Source organism: Babylonia areolata, chromosome 5 (genome assembly GCF_041734735.1).
Source record: "Babylonia areolata isolate BAREFJ2019XMU chromosome 5, ASM4173473v1, whole genome shotgun sequence".
In the NCBI taxonomy this organism is placed as follows: Eukaryota; Metazoa; Mollusca; class Gastropoda; order Neogastropoda; family Buccinidae; genus Babylonia; species Babylonia areolata.
Window position 1 is genome coordinate 7,869,210 of NC_134880.1, and position 12,163 is coordinate 7,881,372.

The 12,163-nt window shown below is 43.0% G+C and overlaps 1 protein-coding gene across 2 annotated transcripts in view; it reads right to left on the bottom strand.

Moving 5' to 3' along the window:
* Nucleotides 1-11,583, bottom strand: part of LOC143281907 (uncharacterized) — a 40,903-nt gene extending 29,320 nt beyond the window's left edge. For both annotated transcript variants that reach the window (XM_076587194.1, XM_076587193.1), the window contains exons 1-6: nt 11,462-11,583; nt 10,114-10,226; nt 9,241-9,355; nt 7,234-7,338; nt 5,192-5,291; nt 3,144-3,227 (exon numbers count right to left, since the gene is read on the bottom strand). In XM_076587194.1, coding sequence (XP_076443309.1) covers nt 3,144-3,227; nt 5,192-5,291; nt 7,234-7,338; nt 9,241-9,355; nt 10,114-10,226; nt 11,462-11,486 — 542 coding nt within the window. In that variant the 5' untranslated portion in view covers nt 11,487-11,583. The remainder of the gene's footprint in view (nt 1-3,143; nt 3,228-5,191; nt 5,292-7,233; nt 7,339-9,240; nt 9,356-10,113; nt 10,227-11,461) is intronic.
* Between the last annotated feature and the right edge of the window lie 580 nt (nt 11,584-12,163).

Consider the following 12,163-nt stretch of genomic DNA (forward strand, 5'->3'; position numbering starts at 1 on the left):
GCACCCGCCACACACAATCACAAACATTTCACGACTGGGGGCATGGGGGTAGGGGGTCGGGGAGAAACAAAGAACCTGCCCACCACACTCAATCACAAACATTTCACGACTGGTGGGGGGGGGGGGGGGGGAAAACAAAGAACCTGCCCGTCACACACAATCACAAACATTTCACGACTGGTGGGGGTAGGGAGGGGGGGAGAAACAAAGAACTTGCCCGTCACACACAATCACAAACATTTCATGACTGGGGGAGGAGAGGGGGGGGGGGGGGAACAAAGAACATGCCTGTCACACGTAATCACAAACATTTCATGACTGGGGGGCAGGGCGGGGGAACAAAGAACCTGCCCATCACACACAATCACAAACATTTCACGACTGGGGGAGGATGGGGTGGGGGGGGGGGGGGGGTGACAAAGAACCTGCCTGTCACACACAATCACAAGCATTTCATGACTGGAGGGGGGGAGGTGACAAAGAACCTGCCTGTCACACACAATCACAAGCATTTCATGACTGGAGGGGGGGAGGTGACAAAGAACCTGCCTGTCACACACAATCACAAACATTTCATGACTGGGAGGCAGAGGGGGGGATGGGGGGGGGGGGGGGAACAAAGAACCTGCCTGTCACACACAATCACAAACATTTCACGATTGGTGGGCAGGGAGGGGGGGGGGGGGGGAGAAACAAAGAACCTGCCCATCACACATAATCACAAACATCTCATGACCCGGAGGGGGGGAGGGGGGGGGGGAACAAAGAACCTGCCTGTCATACACAATCACAAACATTTCATGACTGGTGGGGGGAGGGAGGGGGGGGAGAAACAAAGAATCTGCCCGTCACACACAATCACAAACATTTCACGACTGGGGGGGGGGGTGGGGGTGGGGGGATGGGGACAAAGAACCTGCCCACCACACACAATCACAAACATTTCACGACTGGAGGGGGGGGGGGGGGGGGGAGGTGGACAAAGAACCTGCCCACCACACACAATCACAAACATTTCACGACTGGAGGGGAGGGGGGGGGAGGGGGACAAAGACCTGCCCACCACACACAATCACAAACATTTCACGACTGGAGGGGATGGGGGGGGGGGATGGGGACAAAGAACCTGCCCACCACACACAATCACAAACATTTCACGACTGGAGGGGAGGGGGGGGGAGGGGGACAAAGAACCTGCCCCACACACACAATCACAAACATTTCACGACTGGAGGGGATGGGGGGGGGGGGGGGGATGGGGACAAAGAACCTGCCCACCACACACAATCACAAACATTTCACGACTGGAGGGGAGGGGGGGGGGGAGGGGGACAAAGAACCTGCCCACCACACACAATCACAAACATTTCACGACTGGAGGGGAGGGGGACAAAGAACCTGCCCATCATGCACAATCACAAACATTTCATGACTGGGGGTTGGGGGGGAACAAAGAACCTGCCCGTCACACACAATCACAAACATTTCATGACTGGTGGGGGGAGGGAGGGGGGGGAGGAGAAACAAAGAATCTGCCCGTCACACACAATCACAAACATTTCACGACTGGGGGGGGGGGGGGGTGAGGGGTGATGGGAAACAAAGAACCTGCCCACCACACACAATCACAAACATTTCACGACTGGAGGGGAGGGGGACAAAGAACCTGCCCACCACACACAATCACAAACATTTCATGACTGGAGGGGAGGGGGACAAAGAACCTGCCCACCACACACAATCACAAACATTTCACGACTGGAGGGGAGGGGGACAAAGAACCTGCCCACCACACACAATCACAAACATTTCACGACTGGAGGGGAGGGGGACAAAGAACCTGCCCACCACACACAATCACAAACATTTCACGACTGGAGGGGATGGGGGGGGGGAGAGGGACAAAGAACCTGCCCACCACACACAATCACAAACATTTCACGACTGGGGGGTGGGGGGGTGAGGGGAGATGTGAAACAAAGAACCTGTCCACCACACACAATCACAAACATTTTTTTGACTCACTTGTGTAAACAAAGTGAGTCTATGTTTTAACCCGGTGTTCGGTTGTCTGTGTGTGTGTGTGTGTGTGTGTGGTAAACTTTAACATTGACATTTTCTCTGCAAATACTATGTCAGTTGACAGCAAATTAGGCATAAAAATAGGAAAAATTCAGTTCTTTCCAGTCATCTTGTTTGAAACAATATTGCACCTCTGGGATGGGCACAAAAAGGTAAAAAAATGAAGCCAAGTTATATGCAAACTGCATTTACTGTTATATTTATATTTTTTGTATTCTCTAAACTTGGCAGTTTGATCTGATATTCTGACCCAACAACAAGAGCAGTCATTATTATCATTTTTTGTTCAAACAGGAACTTCTTTTGCTAAACATGGAAGTTTTATTTATTTTGCAAACGTTTTGGTGCAGTTGTAAAAAAGGGAAATTACTCTGTAATCAATGCTAGGGGACTTAATTTGCTTTAAACTGATCTTTCTCATATCAAACATTACATTTTGAAATTATACTCAATACATAAAAAGCTTGGATTTTTTTTTTTAAAGTGTAACCCAAGTGAGTCTTGAAGGCCTTGCCTCTCTTGTTTTTCTTTTCTTTTTGTCTGTCGCAGTCCCAGCGTTGGCATGACATACTTTATGTCTCACTTTTCTCCAAGGAGGCTACTCACAGTGCCTACTCAAGATTTCTCCACTTGGACAGAGTAGTGGTTTGCACAGGGTAAGGATCAGACCCCTGCCAGTCTGCACCAGAGGGTTGTTGCAGAATATGCGCACCTACACGTTTGTTCGCTAACAGCCTGACGTCACCATGACGTTACCTTCATTACGCAATAAGGGAGTGAACAGCTGTCGCATGCTCATATGCAGAACAATCCATGACAACTAATTAATGCTTCTGCCATACAGGACTGCTCAATCAGACCACCTGAAACAGGACTGTATGTATGTGGGTAACTCTGATCTCCTTGGAAAATACAACTGAGCAAAGACAAGTATTCGGAACAATCTCTCAGAGGGATAATGGAAATGCAAGAGGGTTAAACGCTTCTTTTGACAGTCTTCTGAAACTGAAGAGAGTCCAGGTCAGATGTAATGAGCAGCTTTATGCTTCAGTTCTACTGACCTTGCAGGTTTCTTTGGTTTGCCTTCCTTTCTAGACAGCAGCTCCTGCCGCAGTTTGATGCTCTCATCCTCAAGTTCTTTAGCTCTGAAAAACAAACACGCACAATGCTCTCATCTCAATTTCTTTGGCTCTGAAAAACTAACATGCACAATGCTCTCATCTCAAGTTCTTTGGCTCTGAAAAACAAACACGCACAATGCTTTCATCCTCAAGTTCATTAGCTCTGAAAAACAAACACGCACAATACTCTCATCTCAATTTCTTTGGCTCTGAAAAACAAACATGCACAATGCTCTCATCTCAATTTCTTTGGCTCTGAAAAACAAACACGCACAATGCTCTCATCTCAATTTCTTTAGCTCTGAAAAACAAACATGCACGATGCTCTCACCCTCAAGTTCTTTAGCTCTGAAAAACAAATATGCACGATGCTCTCATCCTCAAGTTCTTTAGCTCTGAAAAACAAACATGCATAATGCTCTTATCCTCAAGTTCATTAGCTCTGAAAAACAAACACAGACAATGCTCTCATCTCAATTTCTTTAGCTCTGAAAAACAAACACACACAATGCTCTCATCTCAATTTCTTTAGCTCTGAAAAACAAACACACACAATGCTCTCATCCTCAAGTTCTTTAGCTCTGAAAAACAAACACACACAATGCTCTCATCCTCAAGTTCATTAGTTCTGAAAAACAAACACACACAATGCTCTCATCTCAAGTTCTTTAGCTTTGAAAAACAAACACGCACAATGCTCTCATCCTCAAGTTCTTTAGCTCTGAAAAACAAACATGCATAATGCTCTTATCCTCAAGTTTTTCAGCTCTGAAATACAAACATGCATAATGCTCTCATCCTCAAGTTTCTCAGCTCTGAAACGTACATACAATAATTACAGTCATACACCTACAATAATGACATCAGCCATTAAATATCAAAATGTACTTAAACACAGACACGTATCATAATACCAGGCCATTCAATGGTACACTAAATTGATGTCATACTATGATTAAACACAGACACACAATAATAACAACAGGCCCTTCAACAGTACACTAAATAAATATCACACTATAACTAAACACAGACACATAATAATAACAACGGGCCCTTCAACCGCACACTAAATAAATATCACACTATAACTAAACACACACACAGTAATAACAACAGGCCCTTCAACAGTACACTAAATAAATATCACACTATAACTAAACACAGACACACAATAACAACAACAGGCCCTTCAACAGTACACTAAATAAATATCACACTATAACTAAACACAGACACATAATAACAACAACAGGCCCTTCAACCATACACTAAATAAATATCACACTATAACTAAACACAGACACACAATAACAACAACAGGCCCTTCAACCATACACTAAATAAATATCACACTATAACTAAACACAGACACGCAAAAACAAGAGGCCCTTCAACAGTACACTAAGTGAAGATGTCACACCACATGCATGGCAGGAGGACTGTACACTAAATGAAGATGTCACATCACAGGCATGGCAGGAGGACTGTACACTAAATGAAGATGTCACATCACAGGCATGGCAGGAGGACTGTACACTAAATGAAGATGTCACATCACAGGCATGGCAGGAGGACTGTACACTAAATGAAGATGTCACATCACACGCATGGCAGGAGGGCTGTACACTAAATGAAGATGTCACATCACACGCATGGCAGGAGGACTGTACACTAAATGAAGATGTCACATCACACGCATGGCAGGAGGACTGTACACTAAATGAAGATGTCACATCACACGCATGGCAGGAGGGCTGTACACTAAATGAAGATGTCACATCACACGCATGGCAGGAGGGCTGTACACTAAATGAAGATGTCACATCACAGGCATGGCAGGAGGACTGTACACTAAATGAAGATGTCACATCACACGCATGGCAGGAGGGCTGTACACTAAATGAAGATGTCACATCACACGCATGGCAGGAGGGCTGTACACTAAATGAAGATGTCACATCACACGCATGGCAGGAAGACTGTACCTCTTATTCAGTTCATCCTTGGTGACACGTTTGTGACCGGCTCCTGACGCCAGGGCTGTGCGATGGCGCTGGAGGCTGGCTTTGGTCAGGTTGCGGCTGCCTGCAATTATTATCATCATCATTATTATTATTATCATTATTATTATTGTTTTTGTTATTTCTATTATTATTGTTATTATCATTACTATTATTGTTAATATCATTATTATTATCATTCTTCTTCTTCTTATTATTATTATCTTTCCAATTAACATTATTACTACCATCATTATCATCATTATCATAATCATTATTATCATTATTATCATCATAATTCTATTATTATCATTATTACTGTTATTTCTATATTTAGTATTATTGTCACTGATACCTTTAATAGTTTATAGCGCCTATCCTCGGTCAAGAGACCAAGCTCCAAGCACTTTACAGAGTTACTTGCACAACAGCCTGCCTACATGGGTAGAGCCGACTGTCAGCTGCTTGTAGGTGCTCATCATTCATTTTCTGCATCATTAATCAAGTCAAACTTCAGTCATGTGCTCACACGCTCACACCCATGTATGTTAATTTAAAGTGGATTTTACTTCAGAATTTCGGCAGGGCCAACTCTCTTGTTCCGTGGGTTCTTTCACTTGCGCCAAGTGCGTGCTGCACACGGGACCTTGGTTTACCAGCTCATCCAACATTCACTTTCTAAAATGATTCTGAGACCATTCAGTTGGTCTTGGGGATGCTGACAGTTGCTGGTTCAGCGCCAGTAAATGGGCATCAGTGTCCAAGTTTAAGAGAACCAGCACAGCTTCCTCCACCATTTTGTCACTGACTTCAGCCTCGCTTTCACTTCATGAACATGAAGGTGGAGGTTGCTGCTGGTTCGTCGCTTGCACTGTCATCAGCTAGGTTGATCGCCTTCAATTTGAAGGCTGCATCATAGGCATAACGTCGCATTTTCAGCATGATGAGGGTGTACGCTTGAGCAGAGCAGAACTGAATGCTGATCTGAAAGCTTTAATGTGTGCGGATTTGATTTATAAAACGTGAACAGGTAGCACATTATCCTGAAGCTCATCCAAAAATTCATGGACAGAAATCATGATTTTGGTGAGTTGAAGGGCAGCTAAGAATTGACGAGAACGTGATACCCCCGGGATCGTTAAAATCCTCAAATAAGCCGCATCATTGTATAAGCCGCAGAGGTTGAAGCTGGAGTAAAAAGTCGCGGCTTATAGACCGAACTTTACAGTAATGGTGTGAAGGAGCGTGTGTGTGAATCTGGATTTAAACTGTATTCTTATGAAATTAATTAATGTATAATTTATTTTTGTGTTTTAGTTTATAAGCTGCCTATACCATTGTGTGAGAGAGCAGTGTAAGCACTGTGTGACAATAGCAAAAAAAAAAAACAACCAAAAAAAAACCCCAAAAAAACCCCAAAAAGGAAATTTTCTATCTAAAATTACATTTAAATAACATACTTACCGTGACCCAACTAGTGCAGACTCTGGCAGGGGTCTGACATTCCTGTCCTATGCAAACTACTATCCGCCTATGCGGAGAAAATGAGAATACTACGGCCGATAACCTCCCGGAAGTAGGTAACGTCCCCTTTGTCCCCCTGGCTAGTGCCCTCTTTATCACCAGTGTCAGACTCCCCCTTCCCTTCCCTTCCAACTATCCCCCTCACCTCTCCCCAGTTCTTCACCAACTCATCCATCCCTCCATGGGGGCCAGAAGAAATGCCATAAAGATTCATGAAAGACCTCCCTCAAGTGCTGAGGCATTGACCCAAACACATGGGAAGCTGTAACCTCAAATCACACGACATGGCGTGGCCGGGTCTGCTCTGGTGTTGCTGTCTATGAATAGCAGAGGACTGGCAATGCAACTATGATTCGTCAGAAACGTAAGGATAAGACACATAGTCCGCCTACACCTGGGCAGCACCAGCCGCGCCCCTGTCCGCAAAGCCACAGACACTTCAGAGTCTGGACTGTATTTATTAGTCACCTGCTGACCTACGCAGTGACAGAACAGTGACTGACCTGCTTTATCACTCTTCTTGCTTTGTTTCTGACTTTGGGCGCTGATTTCCTGAACCTCATCTTTGTTGATGCGACCTCTTTCCTCTCGACAGAGGTGTAGTTTTCCTGCCAGACAAACACAACATAATACTCTATTACAACAATAATGATAACAACATTCATGATGATAACGATAATAATAGCAATAATGATAATGAATAGTGGTTATTTATGGTACCTAATAAATATCAGTTCAGCTCTAGGCCTTCACGAAAGCAAAGAAAAACAGGGCAATCAACTGTGCATATACATCAATATCTTTATCTTTCATTACTGTAGCACAGCCATCACAAATATTGAGACAGAAGAAAAAAACAGATGCACACAACTCAAACTCGCCCTCACCCTGTCAACACACAGTCCCACACCACCATATCGAAGTGGACTTCTTCTTCTTCTTCTTCTGCGTTCGTGGGCTTCAACTCCCACGTTCACTCGTATATACGCGAGTGGGCTTTTCACGTGTATGACCGTTTTTACCCCGCCATGTAGGCAGCCATACTCCGCTTTCGGGGGTGTGCATGCTGGGTATGTTATTGTTTCCATAACCCACCGAACGCTGACATGGATTACAGGATCTTTAACGTGCGTATTTGATCTTCTGCTTGCGTATACACACGAAGGGGGTTCAGGCACTGGCAGGTCTGCACATATGTTGACCTGGGAGATCGTAAAAATCTCCACCCTTTACCCACCAGGCGCCGTCACCGTGATTCGAACCCGGGACCCACAGATCGAAAGTCCAACGCTTTAACCATTCGGCTATGGCGCCCGTCATCGAAGTGGACAACAGGACAGATGGAAACCCCCAAAATACAACAAACTACTGCATATAGATGAGTTTTAAGGAAGCTTTTAATGGTTGTATTGGCATCAACATGAGGAATGGTGACAGAGACATTGTTCTAGAGGACAGGTTCTAGGTATGTGAGTGAGCATGGTACAAAGCTTCTTTTATTTTTTTTGAGAAATCTAAAAATACATAGATCCGTATCCGTTGTGCAGACCTGAGAGAGCGTGAAGGAAGCATACAAACAGAACAAGTTGTGACAAGCAGGGAGAAAATATACAGGTGATGACAACGATACAGTCTGTTGCCATCTTGTGACCAAGGCAACATGCTGCAGATAACCAGCAACACCATGTGGTGCTGCGTTAGAATCAGTTACACAATGGACTTCTGATCCAGTGCTCACCAGCTGTCAAGGTCCCAGGCCCCATTTCAGCATGGTGTTGGGTCCTAAGGAAAGGCGCTTTACTCTGATTTTCCTCACTCCACTTGGGTGTGAATGGGTACCTGATTGAGATGGGGAAGGTTAAAACAACAGGGCAGGATTGGACCTTCCTATGCTGACCCCTAGACACAGTGGATATGAATTCACTGCCCCGATGACTGCAAAAGGCTACAGGTCCTTTAACCTTTAAACTCAGCCAGTACAAATTGATCAGGAGACATGATAATATCTGGTTGACCTGTGGATCAAACATAAACCACATTAAAGAAAAAAAAAATCCCATCTTTCCCTTCTAAGAAAGCATACTTTTACTGTTCTCTTGCAGGTATGCATGCATGCATGCACGCACACACACACTTCCCCCCCAAATTACCATACTTTTTCTTCATACCCCATCTAATGTCTCTCACCAACCCCCCCCCCCCCTTTAACTTCAACCACCCCTGACACTCCAAAATAATGGAAAAATATAGAAACTAACAATGTATTTAGGAATAAACTTAAGGTTAACTTAAGTTAAAGGCCCCATAACCTGTTACAGCCATCAGGGCAGTGATTTCATACCCACTGTGTCAAGAGCACAGCATAGGAAGGCGGGGCCCAGTCCTCTCCATCCACCATGTTAACCTTCCATGAATGAAGTCAGGAACCCATTCACACATGGGTGAAGTGCGGACAACAGAAGTCCAGAAGTCTAACTGATGGTACCACAGTGCCTCTTGAACACACTTACTCAATCGGATCTGCTCCTGTTCATCATAGATGTTGTAGATAGTGCGCAAAGGTACGTCCTGGGGAAGCAGCTCTTCTTGGAACTCTGTCAATGGCTTGTACAGCAGCTCCACTGGCTGAAAAATAGCAACATAACACAGTGTTCTGAAAAATAGCAACATAACACAGTGTTATATATGTATCTCTCTCTCTCTCTTTTTTTTTTAACATTCATATGCATGTGTTATCCAATAAATCTAAAAGTGAAATAAATGATATGTCAAAATAAATGATGAATCAAGGCAAATGTGTAAATTTGTTGGAATACACACACCCACACACCAAAAAATGCAGTTCTCTCTTGCTCTCATGTTCACACGTGCACACACACAAACACACACTCTTTGACAATGAAAGTTATTAAGCATGAAGTCCATGATTTAAAAAAATGAAATCATCACACATTTGGCTATATGAACTGTTGCGTGAAAAATCTGCAACTAAGAATACAGCTGATCAACATGCAGCAATAACAAGATACAGAATGCCAATGCAGGTGTAACTCACTCTATACTAAACACTGCAATCGTGGCACTGCTATGCACAACATTTGTTCATCAAGTTCTGCAATCATGGCTCTGATCTTAAACAATTCATATGCCCCATGTAGCTGTGAATGGACCATGACATGCTAACATCAACACTGCAATCATTTATCAACAATTCAATTAAGTTACCTTACACTGCAATCATATATAAACAATTCAGTTGGGTTTTTTTTTTACCCAACAATACAATCATATAACAACAAATCAATTAAGTTACCTTACCATGCAATTGTATTGATTTAGTTACCTAACAATGCAATCATATATCAACAATTCAATTTAGTTACCTTCACATTGAGTCTAGAGCAGGCCTCCAATGATCGTGGACTGGTCAAGACATATCGGCTGTTTTCAAACTTGGGATCCTCAAAATTGTACAGATCAATCTTGTCAACAGCCTCTGAAAAAAAAAGAAAGAAAGAAAAGTTCACTTTATTTACATCAACTATTTTTTGTGTGGCTGAAATGTGAGAAATCTTAAACAAAGGACAAAAATACAGTAAAATGAAGTTCAATCACAAGCGCTGTAGTGATAAAATATCATATCATCAATAAAAGTCTCATATAATTTTCAAAGTAATAACGTACAATTCTAGAATTAATGGAAAATGAATTCACTGCCAAGACTTTGTCAGTTCGTCTGTATTGTCTTGTTTGACTTTGCCTATGCTGCTCCCACGCCAAGATGTGGCAGGAATAGGGCAAACTGGACGAGGGGCTAGCAACCCATCTGTGTCAAATATTCACTGCTGCAAAAACACAAACAAAAACATCAACAAACATTTCAGGACTAGGGGAGGTTACATCTGTGGACTGCTGGAGCGATTGGCACAGGATCAGGATGGCTGGAGAGTAGCATGATGGCTGGAAAGTACTTGTTGGTGGCCTGTGTCCCTGGTGGGGCAACAGGTGAAGGCGAGGAATGGTGTGTGTGTGTGTGTGTGTGTGTGTGTGTGTGTGTGTGTGTCCATGCACCTGTACATGATTTGATACTTGCATGGGTACATATAGTGATATACCATGCTGGTGTATGTCACTGCATGAGCACATGTGCATTCATGTGTGAGAGAGAGAGAGAGAGAGAGTGTGTGTGTGTGTGTGTGTGTGTGTGTGTGTGTACATGTATGTGTGCATGTGTGGGGGTGGGAGGTGTGTATACACACGTGTGTGTGTGTGTGCATGTGCATGAACATGAGAATGTGTTGATCAACTTGATGTTTTTGCACATTTGCCATTTCATAAAAGGCTAATGCCATAATCATAAACTTGCATCAATAATACAATGATTAGTACTGATGAATACTGTGACAAAAATACTTGTGAACTGGTATATAACGTGTGCTAGAATGTGGGGTTTGTGCAAAACCTTGAAAGTGCAATGCTTCATATTGATAATTTACACGAAATATATTACATCATATGAAAATGCAAATCTCTAGTCAATACAGTGAATAATATAAGTAAAAGTTTCCAAGTTCTTTGGGTGATGTCCCTCCTTTCTGCAAACATGCATGTGCTTGTCGGTTGTCGACGAAGTTTTATAAGGACTGCAGTTCCCAACTCATAAAATGCATCGAAATGGTTCATCACAGCAGATTTCTGTCAGTAAAAACAAAATCATCGGAAGGAGCATACCTCCATCAGTTTCAACGGAAAGCATGATGACCAATCAAACCACAATAATGCCCATGCAGTGTTCCCACAGAATTTCTCTAACAACGGCGTCCCTCGATGCCTGTTTGAAAAACTGGCTCACAAACGAAACTATATCATAAAGAATTATTTGCAAATACAGATTGTTGTTGTTATTGAAACTTTACATATCTAATAAAATTGTAGAAATTTTAGTATTCTGTAAAACTGTGTATATTGTGAGCCAGCTATAGTTTTCAAAATAATTGTTCAATATCGCATAGTTTCCAAGTTATCATTTTAGAAATAAAAGACACTGCCGTTTGAATTACCGAGACCAATTCCTACTTTCGTTTTTAGCGTCATAAATGAATACCTATTTTCTTACAATTTCGGCAATGATGATGTCAGCTATCTCTTATTTGTAAAGAACTATAATTATAGAATAGATCTATCATGGAGGTAGGAATCAGAAAGAGAAGATCGAGGGTGGACGGAGATAGGAAAGGGTTGGCCTCGGGAAAATATCTTTTTACCACATGTACATACAAGATACCTTGATTTTTCCAATGTGTCGATTCTTGAGACATCAAGCAGCAAGATGTACTTAAAATGCATTTAACAAGATACAGAGGCCTAGCTAAAGCAATCCTCCAATAAACTCATTGTTGAGACAGGTAGACGGAGGGGAAAGGCAAAAATAGA